Source organism: Rhinolophus ferrumequinum, chromosome 25, assembly GCF_004115265.2.
Source record: "Rhinolophus ferrumequinum isolate MPI-CBG mRhiFer1 chromosome 25, mRhiFer1_v1.p, whole genome shotgun sequence".
NCBI lineage: Eukaryota > Metazoa > Chordata > Mammalia > Chiroptera > Rhinolophidae > Rhinolophus > Rhinolophus ferrumequinum.
The window spans coordinates 522,969-544,630 of NC_046308.1; the positions used below are offsets into that span (position 1 = coordinate 522,969).

Below are 21,662 nucleotides of genomic sequence, written 5' to 3' on the forward strand. Positions count from 1 at the left end.
GGGCACTGACTCACAGGGCCCCAGCAAGACCCCCTCCTGGTCCCCAGGAGCCAGAGTGGCTCCACAGGTGACCCCTGTCCTGTCACCTCAGCAACAATGCAGACTGCACACCCTTCTTATTTCTCTTATCTGCCTGCAGTTTCCATTCCATTCTGGAACTGAACCCGAGTGACCTGGGACAGCCGCCTCCTCAGGAGCCAGCTGGCACTGGTCTCACCTGCCGGCCCTTCGGAATGTCCTCCGGGGCCGCAGTGACTGTTTGCCACCTGCTCGTCCCCCAGAGGCCTCGCTGCCCAGGCCCACCCAGCACGTGCCTCTATAGAAGCGGCCCCCTTTGTCTTGGGAGCACGTCCTTTCTCTGCACCCCAGACCGGGGATGCCTACTCACACTGGATTGGGGGCAGCGAACTTTTGAAGACAGGTAAGCCCTTCAGACAGTTCACAGAACCCAACCACAGGCCCAGCGGGAAACCTGATGTGACCGCCCCAAACTGATGCAAAGCAGACTCTCCACCCGCGAGGGACACGTATCCGTCCCGCAGACCTAGGTCATCTGCACGTCCCAGGACAGGAATCATTTGCATCATGGTGCCCAGGACTTGTGAGTGGCACAAAGGCAGTGAAGACCTCACGCGGAAACGGCCCGAGGGCCCCATGGGACCGCTGCCCTTGCAGAGCTGTTGGTGGCTTTCCACTTCGGCCAAGCAAGCAGCTGCGACAGCCAAGGCCACCTCGTCACCTGTCCCTTGGCAGACCCCGCTGGAGTCTTCCAGAACCTTTTGGACTGTTTCAGTCAGGAAGGTGCTTGGCCATGGGCCCCCCACAGACCTCAGCCCAGATTCCAGCCATCTGAGCAGCAGAGACCAAGCCTGGCTCAAAGTGCACGAGTCTCATGCTGTCGCAGCTCCATGCCAAGTGCTTACGGAGCAGTTCTCCATGCAGCCACGGCACCCGACCAGCCCGCAGCAGACGGCATGGCTGAAGGACAGGGGCCATGACCTTCACCAGGGGACAAGCTGAGTGATGGGGTGCCAGGTGCTGGCAGGGCAAGGACCAGCCAGTCCAGCGGGAAAGCTTCTGCCAAGCTCCACATTCAGGAAACGCGCCTTCTGACATCTCACTGCCTGCGGCTAACGGGCTACATGCCAGCTGACTGCACGCGTATCGCTGGGATGCTCCCTGTGTGTCCTCACACGTTCGTTAGTAGGGAACGGTGACTTAGTCACCCAGAGCCCCATTCATCTCCTGGCACAAGACACGGCATGAGACGGGGACACAGATGATAGAGGGACACTCCCAGGCACACAGTAGGTGCTCAGTAAACACTGGCTTGATGACTGAACAGACCCTTTGAGTTTTTCTATAGCTGGACCCCAAGGCACTGAAGCCAGTCGGGGGGAGATGCTGGAGAGTGCAAGGAGGGGGCCCGTGTCCCTGGCTCACAGAGCAGGGCACAGCTCGCAGCGCCCCATGTCTGGGCGTGGCAGGAGTGGGGTGGATCTGTCAGGAGGCTTCCCGTCTCCACGGGGTTGTGTGGTGCTGAGGAAGGAGGTGTGTCTGGGTTAAGCTGGAAGAGCTGATATTTGACATGCGTTGGCCACCTGGGGACGGGGAGGTCACCCAGGCTGGCAACAGCAAGAAGCCATGCTGCCCACTCAGAGGACGAGGCCGCCCTGTCACCATGGCACTTGCGGGGCTCACCTGGGCGGCCCCCTAATGGGTAGGGTGCCACGTGTCTTCACAAGCACCCGAGAGGCCCCATTGCGGCCCCCCACTCCTGGCATTGGTTCTGGATGCTCAGTCAAGACTCTGCGTGGATGTGTCCTACTCTGGAGGCGCCTAGGGCTGAGCTCGGCTGGAGGCCGGATGGCAGTGAACTGGCCCTGCCTGTAACTCACCCAGGACTTATCACCGCTCACTGCCCGCCATGTATCTGCACGCAGCTGGACCCAGGACAAATGCGTCCTCTACAGGGCCTGGCCAGGGACAGCCGGCTGTGGCCCTCCCTGCATAGTCCATCAAGGCCAACCCGAAGGAGGGGCCACTCCCGCAGCCCCCACACAAGCCCCACCAGGCTACAGGGAAGGCAGGCCAGGTGTAGGGGGCTGTGCGGCTGTCGGTGGACACAGGTGCTGTCCCAGCGGGCACAGCCCCAGGAAGGAGACTGGCCCCTGCCCGCCCACAGCCCACCTGAGTCGCTCTCCTGCAAAACCATTTATTTGGGGGAGGGGTGCCCAGAGTCAGCTGAGCGTGAAGTGCTGGGCGCAGAGGTCGTCCCGGCGGCCCAGCAGGCCCCGTGCAGGGATGAACTCCAGCGGCACGGCCTCAGGCCCCTTCTTCCTCAGGTCCCGCTCAAACATCTGAAAGGATAGATGCGTGGACACTCTCCGAGGCCCCTGTGCCCGAGTCCCCAGTCCCCGGCCCAGCCCTGCATCCTCACCTCGAACGCAGTGAGCTCCAGGAGCGGAGCGATGCTGACCTCGGGCAGACACGGCAGCTGGTTGATGACACTGGCGGCCTTGGACACCTCGGGGTGGTAATGCCGCTGGAGGGCCTGGGGGCACGCGGGCTGTCACCACCTCTCCGTGGGCAAAGCAGGGGGCAGAGACCTGGGTTCCCCCAGGAAAGCAGGGCGACGGGGTGGGGGCCTGGGGCCGTGGGGAGACAGGAGGAGCTCCGTGCATCAGGGGACGGGCAGTGGCTCGAGGGGCGGCCTGCGTGCCCTCACCTGCAGCTCCCACAGGGAGCTCTCCAGGGCTCGGCTCTTGGCTGGATCCTCCTCGCCAGGGTCATAGGGGTCAGAGTCCAGCTCTAGGAACGAGAGGAGTCGTGTGCCAGCCGTCCGCACGCTGGCACGCTGGCCTCTGGCAGGCGTCACGGTCACGGCCCACTCACCAGGGCCCCTTGGCCGGTGCACGAGGACACGACAGGACGGGTGTCTCCGCAGCAGGTTGCATATGAAGGGCAGGACCATGAGCAGGGCCTCGGGGGGTGCCGTCAGGGCCAGGCGGGACAGGCGCTTGGCAAAGGCAGCCACCAGGTAGGCGGGCAGGTGGCTGGGCAGGAAGGTGGGCGTGAGGCCCCACACCCCGCATAGCAGCCTCCAGCGCCCTTCCTGGCTCCAGGCTGCAGCCCTGTGGGGACTGGCAGCCCGGCGGCTGTGAGGGAGCCGGGAACCCTGCCCCTCCCGGACACTCACGAGGACGACAGGAAGAGGTCAGCCAGGTGGAAGAAGCGAGCCCGGTACTTGACATGGAAGATGGATGGATCCAGGAGGCCGTAGAGCTTCTGGTAGAAGTTGGGGTACTCCCTGGGGGTATGGGGGTGAGTGAGGGGGTCCAGGCACGTGGGATGGAAGCACGCAGCAAGCAGACAGGTCAGGGCCCCAAGGAAGCACTGCCCTCGGGGCTCAGTACCCTCCCCTGGGGAGGTCCAGTGGGCTCCCCAAAGCCTCCTGAGCCCTGGGCAGAGCAGGGGCCTTGTCTGGGTCAGGGAGGGACAGACACGCAGGGCTGGGGAATGGAGAGGCCTGCACATCCCCAGGCTGACACTCACAGGTTATGCTTATGAATCAGGATGAAAAGCCCATTCAAGGCCAAGAGGCTGACAGCACCCCCTGCAGACAGACACACGGCTGTGGAGGCCCAGCCGACCTGCACCCCCACCCCGGGAGCCCCCAGCACACACGTCGCTGGCTGGCTGGGCCCACCCCGCGGCAGGGTCCCCTGCTCACCAATGTCATAGGCGCGAGTCAGGAAATCGATCATGAGGCTAGGCTGGGCCAGGTGCGGCAGGATGGAGTCGTGCATGACCACTAGCACCTTCTTGCACAGGCTGAGGGGCAGCTGGGGGAAGGCACAGGTCGGGGTGCAGCCTGCCCCACCCCACCAACCACATGGGCCAGGGGCCCAGACCCGGCTGCTGCTGCCCCTACCCGCCCTACCTTGTGCTTGAGGAAGCCAAGCCACATCCGCTGGAAGGCCTTCCTGTGCTCCTGTGAGGGGAGACGGGGGTACAGGCTGCACACGCCGCCCCCCACTCCTGGTGCAGGTGAATGGGAGCACCTGGAGCCCGAACCCTGGAAACCCTGACAAAACTCCCGCACCGCCGCAGAAGAGCAGACGGGCCCACCGCAAGGACACGTGACCCCGAGGGGCTGAGAGGTCCGGGCGGGCCACCTGATCTCTGGGAGCCAGGTGCCTGCAGGCCTCCTCTCCCTCGGGTCCCATGATGCTGGGGCTTGTCTAACCTGGGAGAGGCAGTACCCCAGGATAAGTCCTTTCCCGGGAGGCCACCTGCCCCCCGAATGTCTCACCTTCAGATGAGTGACCTTCCACTTGTCTGACAGCTCTGCAAGGAAGGTGGGAGGGGACGGCGGCTCGTCAGGCTGTGAGGGTGCCAGGCCTTGTGCCCTGCCCACCGCTGGCCCAGCCCGGACACTCACGCGCATGCTTCACGTAGAAGCTGGAGAGGTCACTGTCCTGGTGGGGCAGGCTCACGGCAGCCAGCAGTGTGAAGGCGTTGTTCCAGAACGTGAGGGGCACCTGCCGGAGCCTGCGTGAGCGCCCAGACTCCACCCACCCACTGCCTGTGCCCTCCCTGCATGGGACCCAGCCAGCTCACCTCAGGGTGCCCGTTTGTGACCCGGGCCATGGTGTCGGCGGCCGCCTGCATCGTGTGGTAGCGGATGTCGTCGTGTTCCAGGTACTCCCGGAACTGGGACAGGAGCAGCGAGTGGTCCTCCTCCTGGGACAACAGGCCTCCCACCACCGACTAGGTACAGGCACAGCAGTGAGCGTCCTTCCTACCTGGGACTGAGCTCACAGAGCAGCATCCGGGCGGGCTGTCACAGCCCCGACGAGCAGGGGACTGCCCAGGGAGACCCTGAGGTGGCAGCCTTCCCCTTCCCCCAGGCGGGATGTAGCAGAAGCATCACACTTAGCAGCCACCTGCGCCACCAGAGACCTCCCTGCTCTGGCCAGTGAGGTCCCCAAAGCCTCCTGACTCCTGGGTAGAGCAGGGGCCTGGTTTGGGTCAGGGAAGGGACAGGGGAGGGACAGACAGGCAGGGTCCCCCACTGTGCCCTCACCTTGAAGAGCTGGCGGGGAAACAGGTAGTTGCCCTCCCACTTGGGTTTCTCCAGGGGGTGTATTCCTTCCAGCTGCACAAACTTCATGAGCGTACTGAGGGCCAGCTCCTAGGAAGAGGACAGCAAAGTGGCTGCAGGGTCCCAACAGCACGTCACCTTCCCTGCAGACTGACCCACAGGGTTCTCCTGGCCTTTCGGAATACTCGCAGGTAACACAAAGTAAGGGTCATTGGACAGGACAGAGCCACCCATCAAAAAACTGGACAAGAAAGGGAAAAAAGTGTTCTTACCTACACAGGTAAGTGTGGAGAGACACCTGCCCGAGGCACGCCCCAGGCGCCTTCTGTGTGCAGCGAACCTCAGGGCTGAGCGTGTGGAAACGCAGGAGCATGAGGCAAGGCCAAGGGCCCCGAGACTCACCTTGACCTGGAACGAGGAGTGGGCCAGGAGTTCCACCAGGCGGTTGCAGCAGCTCTGGTAACGATGCCTCATCCACACCTTGTACTTCCGTGTGGGCCCCTGGGATCCTGTGGGCGGGGCACGGTGGGCCGCCCACGTCAATGCCCACACATGCCAGACTAGACACTGGCATCTACTGAGCCCGACCAGGGAATTGAGTACAAACGGTGGCTGTAGACCTGGGGTGGGATCAGCACAATGCCCCAGGGACAGAAGCTGCTACCCCAAGGACACGGTCCCCGTCCCCTCACTTTTCCCCAAGACCTGGACATCCCACGAATCAGGACACTAATCCCAACTTTGTGTGGTGCTGACGATCAACATTAAACAGCATCGAATCACACAAATGATTTATCACACACACAAAAACCACGCGTTCTTCCATCTTCATTAAATCCGTCCTACCCACCCACCCACGCACAACCATCCGTCCCCACGGTGGGCATGGTGTACCTTGCCACGTCGATGAGGTTTTGGGGGGGTTCATCCCATGCTGACACGGTGTCTCCCCACCTGGCTAGAGATGAGGCCCTGGGCCCGTCAGGAGCTCACCTGCCATGACGGTCTCCTCAGGGGGCAGCTGTCCCACAAACAGCTCTTCCCGCTCCAGCAAGGCCCCAAAAAGGCGGCTGCATGCGCGCACCGCGTCCTGGATCTCCTCCTGGTCCTCAGACTGCGGGGAGAGGCCGATCGCAGGGCGCCCCGCCACGCCGGGGGCTGTGGCCCTGCGCGCTTTCTCCACGGGGATTCCAGCCCCATTGCACCCCCTCCCCGCTCCCGGCGTGACCCTCCCCCCCCTTGGAACCCCGCCTTGGAGGGTGTGCCCGCGTCCGCGCGCAGGACCCACCGAGCCCGACCCACCGCGGCGCGCCCCACCTGCAGCACGGCCAGGATGTCGAACACGGCGTTGGCCTCGCCGCGGCTCGCCAGCACCGCCTCCAGCAGGCGGCCCAGCGCCCGGCGCGCGTCGCCCCGGCCGTCCGGCTCCATGCCGCAGCCCCACGCGGACCCCCGGCACTCCCACGCCGCCGCCCGGCGCACCTCTGACGTCACCGCTCCGCGCCGGGTCGCGCCTCACAGCGCCGGCCCCGCCCCCCGCGCCGGTGACGTCACGGACGGCCCCGCCCCCGCCGTCGTCGCGGCGCGCGGGGCGGCAGCAGCGCGGAGCAGGAGCAGCGTGCGGCCGCAGGCATGGCGCTCTTCCACGTCGCGCGGTACACGGGGCCCGAGGCGGCCGCGGCGGAGGCCGAGGCGGACGGCCGTGCCCGCGCGCTGCTCGAGCGGCTGCAGTGCCGGGCCCGGGAGCGGCAGCGGCAGCGGCAGCCGCGGCAACAGGAGCCGGAGGAGGCCACGCCGGCCGCGGGGTCGGCGGGGAAGCGGCGGCGGCGGCCCCGCAGGCCGCGGAGGCGCCAGAGCAGCTGGACGCCGGGGAGCAAGCGGCGGAAAGCGGACGGCGGGGACGCCGGCGCAGGTGGGCCCGCGGCGCGGGGCGCGCGCGGCCCTGGGACCCGGTCCGCGTGGGGCTGACGCGCCGCCTCTGCCTCGCTTGTGCCCGCAGACAGCAGCGAGGAGGCGCCGGGGGACGGCAGCGTGGACGCCGAGGCTGCGGGGCCGGAGGAGGCCCCAGGCGGACGGCCGCCCGACGAGGCGCGTGGGCCCCCCGCACAGGCCTTGGTGCTGGGCGCGTTCGGGAGGAGCAGGGCGCCGAAGGTGAGCGCCCGCCGTGGGACGCCTTCGGCGGCGGCGCTCGAGCCGGCTGGGGGCGGAGGCTGCCGGCCTGGAGGCGGTTAACCCAGCGGGGTCCCGGGCGTAGTTGGGGGCAGGCGCCCGCGCCCCCCGGGCGTTGGCACGTGTCAGTAAGTAAGTGAACACCCCCACACGCGAAAGACCCGCGCCTCAGCGGGGCATCTTGCGAGGTTTCTGAAGGGGTTTGAATCGGCGCAAACAGCATTTTTACCTTAACTCGTGCAAGTTCTCCGTGAACGCAAAGAAGCCTTGCACGACCTTTGTAGGTTTACGAGTTGTTGTTGTTGTTGTTGTTCTCATCTGAGGACACGCCTGCGAGCAGAGCTCCGAGCGCTCGTGAAACAGTGTCTGACTTGAGAGCGAGGCGCTGCTCCCAGAAGCAGGACGCAGGAAAGCACCGCTGCGCACCTGCAGCTTCAGTTACCGCCTGCGTTCTAGGAGTAATAGTTTTGCATCAGTGGAGAGAATATACAGACACGGAGGTCGTCGAGCACCCGCAGTCGGTGGGAAAGGTCGTGGAAGTCATTATTGGTATGTTTTTCTCGGGATGTAGACAGAACAGGCGCTGGCAGCCGTAACCTGTCGGTCTTCGTAATGGGCGCCGTTAGAAAGGAGGCGTGGCCAGCCCCAGGAAGGCCTTGGTTAGGAATTCACTGTTTCCTTGGTTACTGACCAAGCTGGAGCAGTAGCTTAGACTCCCTTTCCTATTTCATTTCTCTCTTTTGATCATAAATCAGTCTGGAGGATGCATTGGTGGCCGGTTTGATTGTCCTTTGGTCCCACGGATCTAGGAAGGCTCATTTCTGGGAAGTCAACCGTTGTTAGGCCGCACCTGTCTTCTGAGCCATGGGCAGCAAAGGGGCTTCCAGGTAGCCTGGCGATTGGCCTGCACTGTTTAAAACGGCCTTCTTGTGGGGTCAGCCAGGCATAGTTCATAAGGGCAGGTGCTCTGGGTCCTTTGTAACCTGCGAGCTGGCGTGATCCGACTTTGCACTTTCTTGTGGCAGTGGCTTTTCCTCTGTACGTCTGTTATAACACTTACAGGACGAGCACAGGAGCGGTAACAGTAGCCCCGTAATACAGGTTGGAAACAGTGTGACCTGTGTCAGGGGAGGACGCCTCCCAGCCAACCGAAGAAGCCTTCACACGTGTCATCATGTTTCTCAACTTCGCTAACAGTGCTTTGTCCTCCTTTGTCTGCTGGATCTTCTGATAGGTCTGGCCAGGTGAATGAAGAGTTTTAGTCATTCCGTGACCTGAAAGTTCTAATTTTTCTTCCGGGCAAGCAGTTTCCATGGAAACAACTTCATGGGGAGGAGTAAGTTCAGTCTCTCAGTACATCTGGTTTTCCAGGTCACTGTGGTTAAAAGTTTAGTTAGCCTCAGGTGAAGGTGTTTGGCCTGTCATCTCGGCATTGCACCGTACTCCTGTAGCATTTAATACAAGCTTAGTGTTATTGCAGTGAAGTTACTTAGGATCTGGGGGGGGCGGGTTTGCAGTTCCTCCAAACAAAAATGCCCTTTTCCGGTATAGCATGTAGTATTGTTTGTTGGGGTAGATAGATACAGTAGGCCAGGTCTGGGTGAAGTCACGTGTCCATATAGTTTGAGGAATGGCCATTCACCTTTTTAGTTTCCACAGTCTGATAATGAGCTGGGTTCCCATCTGTTATTTTTAAATATGGTCCACCTGGTTCCCATTGGGAGCACTTGAGAATTATGAAGACTAGTCCCAGCCAGTTGAACTATTGAAAATTTTCGTTTGGGGTTTCGCCGATGCCAGAGCTGTTAAAATACAATGTTGTCAGTCACACTTTGCAGGGCCGTCAGGCTCCCTTAGGTGTCTGCCTGGCTTCTGCACCCATTGTCGTCGGCCATGGCTTCGTAGCCACCTCAGATTCCATTTGTGTCGACACGGACGATAGGCCTCGTGGAGTTCTGTACAGGGCAGGCCCCTTCCCATTGTCGGGTTAGTGCGCGAGCTGTCGTAACCTGAGGGTCTCTTCTACCTGCTGAGCTAATAATGCTTCACGCTTTTCCAGGCTATCTCCCATCCTTTCCCTTCTTGGGATAACATTGCTTCTGTGTTTACTATTTTGTTTATTTTTTTAAAAAAAGATTTTATTGGGGAAGGGGAACAGGACTTTATTGGGGAACAGTGTGTATTTCCAGGACCTTTTTGTAGGGAAACTGTGTTCTTCCCAGGACCCGTCAGCTCCATTCAAGTCAAGTTGTTGTCCTTTCAATCTTAGTTGCAGGGGGCGCAGCCCACCAGCCCTTACGGGAGTCGAACCTACAGCCTTGTGGTTGAGAGGACGCGCTCCAACCGACAGCCCTCTGGCCACCCGGGAGCTGAGCGGCAGCTCATTGACTTCATTCTGGTTGCAGAGGGCGCAGCTCGCTGGCCCATGTGGGAATCGAATTGGCAGCCCCGTCGCCCAGAGCTCGCGCTCTGACCAACTGGGCCACCCGTCTACCCCTTTGTTTACTATTTTAGATGAAGAATCTTTTTCTAATCAATGACGTCCTTCGTTTGCCACAAATTCAGCTTGTCCCAGAATACCAAGGCCAGCCCCTGTTCCTCCAAGTAGCTCTTCATTTTTTATGGAGGGTCAGTGTTGGTGTAGCCATTGGGCACAGTGTGGCCCTTGAGGGCTTATGGCCTGGAGCAATTGGGGTGTACCAGTGAACCCCAAAATGTTTCCCTTACCATTGTCAAGTGAGTCGTCTCACCCCCCAGTGAGCCTGAGTCTGGTGTCCATGAGGCTTCCCCAAGCATCTGGGTCTTGTGCTGGCGCTGTGTTTGCGGGTTTTAGCCATCCCTGCCGTCCCTTTTGAGGTGGCCCATTGATTCATTTTATTATCCAACCTGTACCTCTCCAGCCACAAAAACATGGTTGAGAATTGTGGGGGAAGAGACACTAGAACACATTGGGCAAGGAGCCAGGGGGTTTCTGCTGCGTTACCATTTGTGACCTTTTTTAGTTTTCTATTATGTGTGTTTATAGCCACACAATGTTCGTCTCTCTCTTTCATTTATTTGTCTGCCAGGGAGATCATTAGGAAGCTGTTCTTGAAAATGTTCTCATAAAGTGAGCCATTTATCTCAGGTTTTAAAGTCAAGGTATCCGGACAGATCAGAATCAAGGGATATGCCAAGCCTGAGCTTGTACCTTAAAACAGCTTCTAGTAGAGAACCAGACTTTCATCGTAACGAAAACATGAAGACCGTTCCTGGGCCTAGAGGGATGGGTCTTACCTTGTTGGTGTTTCCGGAGTAAATCTCTAAGTTACTTAGCTGAGGAGGCTTGGGGAGACAGACCCCACTCCCTAAGGAAGTCCTGCCCAGTGTCCGCAACAGCCAGTTCTCCTGGGGCGCTGGCAGGGAGCTGGGCATCTGCACCTTCCCCGGAGCAGCCGGCTTGTTTCACCGTCCTTTCTTCCTCACGACCCCGCTAATTTCCAGCATCGGGGTGCCAGCTTGTTCACAGTAAGAAAAGGCTCGTGGGGCAGGCGTGGATGCGGGCTTTCTCCTGGCCTCATTAGACGACTGTTGGAGTGTGAATTCCCAACTTTTGCTCCCTGTTTTGAGTAGTTTTACATAGTGGATGGCCAGACATCCGACTACATCGGTACATACTGTGGCCCAGCCTAGGTTACGTCATTTTGTTAAGGTGACAAGTTGTTTGTTTAGCCCGTTTAAAAAAACTGAATGGATCAAGGCGTCATGTGATGATTTTAGAGGCTGGTGGTGGCATTCCTGAGTGTGTTTCATGGCCTTTTCACGTCTTGTAAAGACATCAGACACTCTCTCATCTGGCCACTGTTCACATGGTTGGATTTTAGCCCAGTCAGTAGTTTTAGGAAAAATTCTGGGGATGGTCTCAGGGAAGCGTTAGCAATTTCTCGGCTTCGGTTTTCCTCTAGGGGGTTTTCCCACCGCCTGATTTAACCACTGCATTGCTTTGCTCTGCAGGAGGGCAGGAGGGCAGGGAGGAAGAGAGAAGAGGGAGGGGGAGGAGGGTCCCATATTGTATAAAAATGCAACCGATTTCTGAATAATTTTGTATCTTGTCACTTTACCGAATTCATTTATCAGTTCTAAAAGCTTTTGGTGGAATTTTTTGGGTTCTTTGTATACAGTATCGTGTCATCTGCAAACAAGGACAGTTTTATTTCCTCCTTTCCAATTTGGATGCTAGTTAAAGTAGTACCTCGGTTTTCGAACGTCTCCGTTGACGAACATTTCGGTTTACAAATGCCGTAAACCCGGAAATAAATGCTTCGGTTTTCAAACACGCCTCGGAAGTCAAACATGTCACGCGGCTTCCGCTGAGTGCAAGATCCTGAGGCCCAGCTGTCGGCTGTTTTCGAACGTTTCAGAACTCGAACCGTCTTCCGGAACGTATCACGTTCGAAAACCGAGGTACCACTGTATTTGTTTTTCTTGTCGACTTCCAGTACTCTGTTGACTAAAAGCTGTGAGAATGGGCCTCCTTGTCTTGTTCCTGATCTTCAGGGCCCGCTTTTACCTGGTCCCTAGGGAGTATGACGTTAGCTGTGGCTTTGTCACCTACGGCCTTTATTATGGTGAGGTAGGTACCCTCCATCCCCGCTTTGCAGCGTTTTTATCACAGATGTCGGACTCTGTCAAACGCTTTTTCTGCATCTATGGAAGGTTTTTGTCCTTCATTTTATGTGGTGTATCATGTCAGTTGGTTTGTGGCTGTTGAACCAGTCTTGCCTGAGGCAACAAATCCCACTTGATCACAGTGTGTGTGATCTTTCGAACGCACGCCTGAGTTCGGTTTGCTGATGTAATCCTGTGCGCTCACCCACCTAAGAACAAGACGGGAGATTCCACCAGCTCCTGGGCTGGTCGTCTCTGTCTTAGCAGGAGGTTTTCAGGAAACACGTGCGCTAACGGCCTCTGGGATGATGACAGTTGCCGTGACCCCGGCGAGAGGCTCGGCTGGGTGCACGGGGCACTGCTGTCAGGCGTGTGTGGCGGTCCCTTGAGTGGTGTGTCAGGCAGAGGCCCTGGGGCAGCAGTGAGCTTGGTGTGAAGCAGAAGGTCATGTGCCTGGGCCTCAGCCCCGCTGGGAATGAGGCCGGGCCCGGGGGTGCCCGGTCTCGGGGGCCCTGGGGTGTTCTCGCAGGTGGATCTGCTCAGGGGCGTGCCTCCTTCAGGTGTGTTTCCTGCTGCCTGAGAAGGCTGTGTGGGAAGTGGGTTGGGGGAAGCCAGGCACTGGGTAAAGCTTGTCAGTCTCCTGGCAGCCTCTTCAGCCCAGTTCCTGGGGCCTTGCCTCCCTGGCCGGGTGGCTAAGGGACGGTCGCCTGGCCTCTTTCCCGCACCCTTTGTGGCAGGTCCGACCTTTCCTGCCAGCGTGGCTGGCTGAGCCAAGCTGTGTCGGAAAGAACGTCACTGAAGACCTGGTGCCCATTGAGGACATCCCCGAAGTCCACCCTGACCTGCAGAAGAGGCTGCGGGCACAAGGCATCTCGTCCTACTTCCCAGGTGCCCAGCCTTGGCCAGGGGCCGGGTGCCTCCAGCACGGGTGGCCCTCCTGACGCTGCTCGCAGCTCCGGGGCCCCCTCGGGTAGAGTCATGGCCAGGCCTCTGCCTGTGCTGGGGGGTGCCCCTGCCCAAGTGTGACTGGCCTCTCGCCTCCCTGTCCAGTCCAGGCTGCGGTCATCCCCGCTGTCCTGGAGAGCGTGGCCAGCGGGTTTCTGGTGGGCAGAGGTGGCTACCAGCCCAGTGACCTCTGTGTTTCTGCCCCAACGGGCAGTGGGAAGACACTGGCTTTTGTCATTCCCGTGGTGCAGGTGAGTGTGAGGACCCACCTGCAAGCGGGCTAGGCGGGCAGGGAGCCGGCCCTGCTGACATGGGTGGCCCTGCTCCCCCACGGCCACCTCCCCCACGGGCCCTCCTTCCCACAGGCCCTGCTGCCGCGAGTCGTGTGCCAGGTCCGCGCCCTGGTTGTGTTGCCCACCAAGGAGCTGGCCCAGCAGGTATGTGGACCCCGGGCCTGGGGGTCAGATCGAGTGCGTGTCCCTGAGACAAGCCTCAGGTCAGGCCAGTGACTCCCTTCCTCGCCCAGGTGAACAGAGTGTTCAACATCTACACAGACGCCACCCCTCTGCGCGTCGCCCTGGTCACCGGGCAGAAGTCGCTGGCCAGGGAGCAGGAGAGCCTTGTCCAGAAGACGTAGGTCCTGCTGGGCTGTGGGCTCTGGGGCAGCGGGCTCGGCCGGTGCAGGGGGGCCAGGCACGTGAGCCCCCAGCCCGAGGGAGCGGCAGCGGCACCAGGGTCCGTGGGGGCTCGCGCTGAGTTTCTCCTGCTCCGCAGAGCCGACGGCTTCCGCTGCCTGGCTGACATTGTGGTGGCCACCCCCGGCCGCCTGGTGGACCACATCGACCAGACGCCGGGGTTCAGCCTCCAGCAGCTCCGCTTCCTGGTGAGTTGCCCACCCACCCAGAGGGGACTGGGCTGGGAGCGGGTGCCGACCTCAGCCACTGGACGGACCCCAGGCCTCCTGCTCCCACAGGTCATCGACGAGGCCGACCGGATGACGGACAGCATGCACCAGTCCTGGCTGCCGCGGGTGGTGGCGGCCGCCTTCCCGAATGACGGGACCAAAGGTCCCTTTGCTCTGCTCCAGAGGAGGCAGCTCCAGGCCGTGACCGCTGCCAGGTACCTGGTCCCGAGCTCTTCTCTCGGTGGGGCACCCTGAGCACAGCAACCCCTCCACCTGGTCTGGGTTCAGGAGGCGGCTGGCCAGGCCACGACTGCTGTCCCAGCGCCTGCCCCTCTTCCAGCACCTGCTGTCCCCAGATGCCACTGCAGAAGCTGCTCTTCTCAGCCACCCTGACCCAGAACCCCGAGAAGCTGCAGCAGCTCGGCCTCTACCAGCCCCGGCTCTTCTCCACGGGGCTGGCTCGTGGAGGCCCCGGAGACGCCAGCGAGGACGTGGACTCGGGTGGGAAGTACACCTTCCCTGTGGGGCTCACGGTGAGTGGGGTGCACGGTGTGTGTGGGGGGGGTGGGCCCAGGTGCCGGGGCCCAGCCAAACCCGTGCTGTGCCCGCAGCACCACTACGTGCCCTGCAGCCTGCGTGCCAAGCCTCTGGTCGTCCTGCATCTCATCCTGGACATGAACTTCTCGAGGGTTCTCTGCTTCACCAACTCCCGCGAGAACTCCCACAGGTGAGCCCAGGGGTGGGGGGCGGGCGGAAGGCCGGCAGGTTCCAGCCCTGACCACGGCTTTTCCCACGCAGGCTCTTCCTGCTGGTCCAGGCCTTCGGGGGTGTGACGGTGGCCGAATTCTCCTCCCGCTTCGGGCCTGGCCGGAGGAAGACGGTTTTGAAGCAGTTTGAGCAAGGGAAGATTCAGCTGTGAGTGCCCAGGCAGGGTGCTCCTCCTGGGGGTGTCTGTCCCCCACCCCGGGCAGGGCCTACAGCCCTTCTTGTCCCAACAGCCTCATCAGCACAGACGCCACGGCTCGCGGCATCGACGTGCAGGGCGTGCAGCTGGTGGTCAACTACGACGCCCCCCAGTACCTGCGGACCTACGTGCACCGGTGAGGGCTGGCCGTAGGGGCCTGCAGTGGGGCGGCCCTCCAGCCCCTCGGGCTGGGGACCCACTCGCGAGCTGTCTGCTTGCTTTCAGGGTTGGAAGAACCGCCCGCGCTGGGAACACCGGACAGGCCTTCACACTGCTTCTCAAAGTGCAGGTCAGACCGTGGCGGCCTTGGCGAAGGATGGGAGTATGGAGGAGCCCCTTCTCACTCGGCTGCTTCCCTCTAGGAGAGGAGGTTCCTGCAGATGCTGGCTGAAGCCGGGGCGCCCGAGCTGGAGCGTCACGACGTGCCCAGCAAGCTCCTGCAGCCGCTGGTCCCGCAGTACGAGGAGGCCCTGGCCCAGCTGGAGAGGGCCGTCAAGGTGAGGGCCCACGCTGAGGCTGCTGTCGTCACGGCACACGGCGGGAGGGGCTGGGCTCCGGGGGTGCCGACGACTGAGGGGGAGCCCCTTCCTGTTCTCCTGCAGGAAGAACGAAGGCAGAAGGCGGCCTAGGCAGGGGCTCGAAGGGCAGGTGGGACCCGAGACCTTCCCGTGCAGCAAGGTGTGTGCCCCTGCTGGGTTAGCCGCCGCTCTGGAAGGATCCTGGGTACTGGCTGCTGGACGTGTGAGCAAACGACGGATTCCTCGGGTTTCTGGAAGGGGCCTTCCGCCCCCAGCCCACGTCCTCAGGCCGGGCCCCTGGACACGAAGACCTTTCGTCACTGCGCCAGTCCTGTCTGAGACCGTCAAAGGCACACAAGGTCGGGCTCCGATCAGGTGCTTTTCTTGGAAGTGGGGCTTTAGTAAACTTGTGGGCACTCCCGCAGAACTGACGGATGGCGTCTGTCCTGTGTGGCTGGGCATGGGCTGCTCCGAGTCCTCCCTGTGGGCTGGGAGGTGGCATGTGTCATAGCCGACCCGGCAGGTGTCAGCATCTTCGCAGGTGTCACCACAGACCAGGAAACACAGCTGTGGGGTCACCACCAGGGTACACGACACGCTCACAGCACGAGATGCTTCATCATGAATGTAACTGAAATGTTTGTAAGAAGGCTCTTTCCTGAAGTTTATATGCTAATATTAAGACAAACTTAATAAGAATGAACTGGTTTTTTAATCTCTGCCTGCAAGTACATTATTCACGTCAGCAAAAGCACCTGAACGCGGGTCTTGGGTTCCATGGGACGGCTGTCGCCCCAGTGGACACAGGGCAGGTCCACGTCACGAGTTGGGCAGTAAGGCGTCTGGGAAACCAGGAAACGTTTCAGTTGTAGCTCGTGAGTCCTGAGCGGCGGGGGCTCTGGTTTGTGCCCTCCCGGCGTCCAGGCCTGTCAGTCCACCTGTGGGACTGTCCTAGGTGTGACAAGCAGGATGGGCCGGTGTGTTCTCGCTCTGACACTGGGGTGCGTTGTACTTCCTGCTTGCCGTCACGCCGCCCGCTCAGCTGGCACGGCGGGGGCTTTGCCAGTGGCCAGAGCCTGCCCAGGACCCAACATCTGGGGAGGCAGTGCTCACTTTCCAGTGGGCCTCTGACGCACCTGACCCTCTGCGTGTGACGCTCTGCTGTCATGCAGCTGAGGACAGGTGGGTCCTCCAGGCGCTGAAGTGGCTTTGGCCAGTGGGCGGCCGGTGCCGAACCAGGAGCCCCCTGTGAGCCGTCTGTCACCAGGAAGCACAGCCCCGTGCCCGGTCCACTCTTGGCCGGGAAGGGGAGGTGACGAGTGGGTGTGCACACCCTCTCCCACGGACACCAGCCGTTCCAAGGCTGGGAGGTGTGCCGAGGGCACCCAGGAAGTGGGTGGCATACACCTGGGAGGAGGGGCGTTCCAGCGCTGCTGCTGTCAGGGGTGGGGGTCAGCCAAGGACACAGGCCAACAAGCCAGGAGCAGCGCCAGCCACTGGAAAACACACATCAAACCTCACCCGCGGGGCAGCCGTGTGGCTGGAGAAGGGACGTCGGACTGTGCACGTGTGAGCACAGCAGTGTCGTCGTCACCAAGAAGCGGGAGCAGAGGTAGGTCCTGTGGGTGAAGAGACAGGGCGAGTGTAAGCGGGAGGACGCGCCGGGGGCCACACGCATGCACGGACCGGGGGTGTCCCAGCGGCAGGAGCCAGGCACAGGGCTAGTCCTGGGGCACCCGGCCCGTGGGGGGGTGGGGCGGGCCAGCAGCTGCCGAGGGGCACGGGGCTTCCTTTTGGGATGACAAAGTTCTCAAATGGAGGAGTGGCCTGCCCAGTGTGTGACTCGGCTCAGTCAAGCCCGGTGAGCACATGCAGTCCCTGAGTGACACCAGGCTGCGGCCCTCAGCGGGCCTTTTTCTGTGCATTCAGATGGGGGAAGGGGTCGGGGCTGCTGACTGAACGCAGCAGCCGAACCTTCTGACTTTTGTGAAAACAGCCAGCAGAACACTGAGCGCTGTGCAGCGGCTGGGCGTGTGCGCGGCAGGCAGCCCTGGCCAGGTCCACCAGGGCCTGTGAGCCAGCAGGAAGCTGTGAGACTGCGGGGGACTCCAGTGGGGACTGGGAGTGAGGACACGCCCTCACCTGCGGGCTGTGGGCACCCGCTGTGGCTGTCTCCGGCTGAATTCCTGAGGGACTTCGGCTGCCTTAGTGGAGCAGAGGACGAGGGAGGGAACCAGGGCCCCGTCCCTGTGTCCTCAGTGCTCAGGAAGGAAGGATGAACCTCAGCAGGGGGAGAGTGACCATCACACAGGAACCGGACATCACCCGTCTCGGCCTGAGGGTGGCCGCTGCCCCTCACTTTGATCTCGAGGGAGGGGCGGCCTACCTGCGAATCCCTCTGCTGGGTCCCTGTGTCCTGGGCACCTGGGGCGCGGGCGGGGTCAGAAGCGGCCTCTTCGGGGCTGTTGGGGCACATGTGTCACTGTTTGCTTCTGGCCCAGCTGATACTGGGTACTTATCTGGGAAAGCAAAAGCCAGATGTTAGAAAAGGGAGCGTGACAGGCTTGGACCTGTGGGGTGACAAGTCACATCACCCCACAGCAGGGCTGGGGAGAGGAGACTCCGGCCGGCAGGTTGGCAAACCGACACCACAAAGGTGGGGGACCAGGAGCCAGAAATACTTGTGAGGCAGCTGCAGGGAGAGCCTGGGGCCAGGGAGCAGCGGGGCGGTGAACTCCCCGCCCGGCGGCTCGGGCTGTGCTGTGAGGAGAGCAAATGAGTGCTTTTTCTTTTATTTCTATGTTCTGGTTACCTGTCCTTCATTAGCTTTGTATTCTGCAAATGTTTGTTTTTCATAGCAAAAATGTCTCATTCAAGTTCAGCTCACCAATTTCCTTCCCTTTATAAAGAGTGTGCCTTTGGTATTATAGCTAAGAAATCTGAACCTAAGGTCACAAAGATTTGTCTTCCTGTTTCACACATGTGACTTCATAGTTAGGTCTCCAAGCCACTGGGAGTTAATTTTGGTGTGAGGTAGGGTTGAGATTTCTTCCATTAAGTTTTGAATTTCCATAATTATAGGGGACAAGATGGTTCTTGGCAAGTAATTTACACACGACCCAGGAGCTCAGCTCAGGCCACATGCGAGGTGGGACAATTAGCTTTGGCTGCCCCGTAAAGAACTACAAGTACACACGGCCAGCTGGCCCGCTCAGAACCCCACGAGAGGAGCAGTGCCGGGCCTGTGTCAGCAGTGTGTCCCCTGTCTCTGCTTTCACATCCCTACACCTGGCTGTCACCTGGGTCCCTTGTATCGCCACGGCCTTTGTCTGGGTCTGTGGGAGCCAGGATGCCAGTAATCATGGCCGACGTGGTGACAGAGGCAGCTGCACGCACCCCTGGGGTGGAGTAGCTGAGGCTGGCTCGTTTGAGGGCCTGCTGGGGAGCCGCCCGCCCTGGGCTGCATGTGGACGGTGGGACCGGGCACTGCAGCCCTGTGGTCTGTAAAATGATGGACATGAACATGAGTGTTTCCTCTGAAAGTTCCCAGCAGAAATCAAATTCTGCTTTTGTAAAACGTCCGTCTGTCCTTCCTGATGTGGTCTAGAGGACAGAAGGGTGTGGCCTCACCGCATATGTGGCTTCATGACGTCTACATGGCCACACCGCTGGCCACCAGCATCCCAGGTGACACCAGCGAGGCCTGTTCAGGGGCAGGAAAGTGGCCCCGGGTGCTGTGTTCACGGGGACAGTCCCACCCACAGGGCCGAAAACCACGCCAAGACCAGGGAGGCTGTGAGGCGGGAAGCGTGTGCTGTCGTCTCCGGCTGCAAGCCGTGTGCACTGTTCCCGTCGTGAGGCCCGCCCCCAGGTGGCAGTTCTGATGGTGCCGCCTGTTCAGGAGACTGATTCCAGGGCGAGAACCAGGACATGACTCGGTGTGACCTTTCCGCCTCTGAACTCGCTTGCCCGTTTCCTTAGGACCGTCACATCCAAGGACGCTGCTGGTCAGTGGGTACTTGGTGCCTAACAGGACCTGGCCCCATTTGCTGTCATTCGTTTGTCATTCAGTCATTAGGACTTGTCAGGGCTCCGGGTGCTCCGCTCCCTGCTGGGTCTCGAGCAGGACACAGGCCCAACACCCTTGCGATGCACCATTCCCGAGCCCTGGGATGGGGAGCGCCCCGTGCCACCAAGGGGCCAGGGGTCCCTGCAGGGCTGTGACCTAATGTCTGCCCTGCACCCACAGAAAGGCTCTGAGCAGTAACTGGCCCAGTCACCTGCAAAATGAGTCCATAAAAAGGCCACCCACACAGGGGTTCCTCAGATCCAGGGTAGGTCACACAAAGCACGTTGTATGGTACCTGGTGAGCGGCCCTGAAGCAGGGCGTGGTCACGTGTGTGAGGAATCACCCTGCATCTCCCTGTCTGTGTGACGCACACAGTTTGCTCACATACCCTCTTACTCGGGCCGGGACCACAGCCTGTGCACTGAGCCTGCTGGTCACGTGCCCCGGCCCTACTGTACCATGGAGCCAATGAGACAAGGGCTGGGTGACCGCAGGGGCACCCCCGTGCCAGGGGCTTCCCGAGCAGCAGGAGCACTCACCAGGCCAGCAGTGCTGTCGCGGCCCTCACTGCAGGCTGTCCCCACGGAAGGCGGCTGTCCTCCCTACATCTGCGATGGGGTCTCATCTGCGATGGAACAGCCCGTTGCAGGGGCTGCTGTTGGCCAAAGCCTAGAAGGAAACCACACGTGCACAGAGGCTACTGGAACATTCTCCTTATCACAGTCTAGTTTCCTGTATAGTTAGGTAGAAAATGTGACTGGTATCACAGGTCACAGTGCTGGCAGCACTCCCCGGGACTGACACACCACTGGAAAGGAGTCATGTCACTCACTACGACTGGCACGGAACCGGGCCTACGCCCCACGCACATCAATCACCCTGCTTCCTGAGCAATGTGTGCGCAATAGCCGTGTGCCATTTTGCCAGGAGTGGGGCATCTCCACTCACACACACTTAAAGACCTGGTCAGTTTTTAAGACCCCTCTGTACTCAGCCCGCTGGCCTTGGGTGGTGGCCTGCAGGTGTCATTCAGTGTGCAGTTTACTCTCCAGCCCGGTGAGCCAGTGGGGGAGGCAAATTGTTCACCCAGTTTGACAGATTGGAAGCGTCAAGCAACCTGACCAGAGCCCCACGCAGAAGTGGAACCACTGGAACTTTGTTTTAGGAAGGGAACTGAACTAAACACCAACGTTTGGGGAGGAAACAAAAAACTGCCGCACAGTGTGCTGAACTCAGATCTGGGAAAGACCAAGTGTCTTTCTAAAATGTGCAATTTACAGTCTCCTGTGCAAAAGTGGTGTTATCAGTTCTTCCTGTGTATTGGAAAGGCCTGCTGGGGGGCGTCTCTCCCGGCAGCAGCCCCGGAAGGGGGGGCCTGGGGAGAGGGGCTGCTGTGGGAGGGGGCTGCGCCTTTCCCTGGTGTCAGGCGAGGAACTCGGCCCCACCAGAGACGCGCGGGCGGCGGCAGCACCACCGACAGCGACCTCGCAGGCCAGGGCGGGTTGGGGGTCACCGAGGCGGAGGAGGTGTGGGTGACCGGGAGGGGACTGTGGGGGGGCCACCGTGGTGGGTGTCACCAAAGCACTTGGGGCGGTGGTCACCATGGTGGGCAACTTCACCATTGGGCGGGGACTGCGGTTGCGGGGGGGGGGGTTCAAGGGGACAATGGGCGGGCAGGGGCCGAGGAGATCCCCACGCCGCCCCCTCACGCCTGCTCGTACACGGACACTCAGTCCGTCACTCACCTAGGCTGTCGTGCGCGTGGCAGGGGGCGGGAGGGACCCGGCCCACCTGACCAGACTCGCCGGCGCGACCCCAGTGGGCAGGCGCTGTGCCCAGAGCAGGTGCTGGGCCGGAGTGGAACGGACCAATCGGAGCGGGTGGGCGGGGCGGGGGCGGAGGCGGAGGCAGATAAGGGGGCGGAGCCCGGCCAGGGCCTGCACACGCCACCGGCTCTCTTCTCCCCTGGCCATCGCGGGTTCGACTTCCTTCACTGGTACGTACTTGCCTCGAGCCTTCCATCCGTCCACCCTCCACCGGACACTGCCTGGCACACTGGCCGAGCTCGTCTAGGCCCTGCCCTGGTAGAACCTACAGTCTAGCGGGAAGGGGCACCATCAGTAAGTAAACGCAATTAGAAGAGAAGGAGGCGGTGGCTGAGTGCCTACTTTAAGTTGGGGAGAGGGAGTCAGAAATGCCTCACAGGCAGGCCTAAGTGGGCTCTGAAGACCCACGAGGGTAGTTTCTCTTGCCTGTGACCCGGGAAGCGGCCTAATGTGTCCCTGTTCTCCCTCTTGCTGGTCTACTTGAAAGGATGAGCTCTCCAAACTGCCAATCA

The 21,662-nt window shown here is 60.9% G+C and overlaps 2 protein-coding genes and 1 long non-coding RNA gene across 3 annotated transcripts; 1 reads left to right on the plus strand and 2 right to left on the minus strand.

The window, feature by feature from the left end:
• Positions 1–2,201: 2,201 nt before the first annotated feature.
• On the minus strand, positions 2,202–6,578 carry NOC4L (nucleolar complex associated 4 homolog). The gene is made up of 15 exons (XM_033097123.1): positions 6,425–6,578; positions 6,101–6,221; positions 5,510–5,616; positions 5,090–5,197; positions 4,624–4,773; positions 4,445–4,544; positions 4,316–4,350; positions 3,944–3,994; positions 3,734–3,845; positions 3,556–3,616; positions 3,200–3,310; positions 2,896–3,056; positions 2,729–2,811; positions 2,441–2,554; positions 2,202–2,360 (listed from the first exon to the last, which is right to left on the minus strand). Exons 1-15 carry the CDS (start codon positions 6,536–6,538, stop codon positions 2,241–2,243), a joined length of 1,548 nt encoding a protein of 515 aa, XP_032953014.1. The 5' UTR covers positions 6,539–6,578; the 3' UTR covers positions 2,202–2,240.
• Positions 6,579–6,739: 161 nt separating this feature from the next.
• Positions 6,740–15,969, plus strand: DDX51 (DEAD-box helicase 51). Its single transcript, XM_033098404.1, has 15 exons — positions 6,740–7,019; positions 7,107–7,258; positions 12,661–12,811; positions 12,974–13,119; positions 13,234–13,305; positions 13,395–13,501; positions 13,643–13,751; positions 13,842–13,987; positions 14,113–14,305; positions 14,384–14,499; positions 14,571–14,687; positions 14,771–14,872; positions 14,962–15,025; positions 15,099–15,233; positions 15,339–15,969. The coding sequence occupies exons 1-15, from the start codon at positions 6,740–6,742 to the stop codon at positions 15,363–15,365; spliced, it is 1,917 nt and encodes a 638-aa protein (XP_032954295.1). The 3' UTR covers positions 15,366–15,969.
• A 1,671-nt stretch (positions 15,970–17,640) lies between these two features.
• On the minus strand, positions 17,641–21,202 carry LOC117017278 (uncharacterized). The gene is made up of 3 exons (XR_004422056.1): positions 21,070–21,202; positions 19,864–19,993; positions 17,641–17,773 (listed from the first exon to the last, which is right to left on the minus strand). It is a non-coding gene; the product is annotated as an uncharacterized LOC117017278 (long non-coding RNA).
• Between the last annotated feature and the right edge of the window lie 460 nt (positions 21,203–21,662).

Bases quoted from the DNA above. Each gene is read 5' to 3' on its own strand.
- NOC4L (XM_033097123.1), bottom strand. From the start codon at position 6,538: ATGGAGCCGGACGGCCGGGGCGACGCGCGCCGGGCGCTGGGCCGCCTG. The intron at 4,774-5,089 runs GTGAGGGCACAG...GCCTGTACCTAG, and splicing joins TTCCCCGCCAGCTCTTCAAG to TCGGTGGTGGGAGGCCTGTT. The intron at 3,311-3,555 runs GTGAGTGTCAGC...CCATACCCCCAG, and splicing joins CTGATTCATAAGCATAACCT to GGAGTACCCCAACTTCTACC.
- DDX51 (XM_033098404.1), top strand. From the start codon at position 6,740: ATGGCGCTCTTCCACGTCGCGCGGTACACGGGGCCCGAGGCGGCCGCG. The intron at 7,259-12,660 runs GTGAGCGCCCGC...CCTTTGTGGCAG, and splicing joins GGAGGAGCAGGGCGCCGAAG to GTCCGACCTTTCCTGCCAGC. The intron at 12,812-12,973 runs GTGCCCAGCCTT...CTCCCTGTCCAG, and splicing joins CATCTCGTCCTACTTCCCAG to TCCAGGCTGCGGTCATCCCC.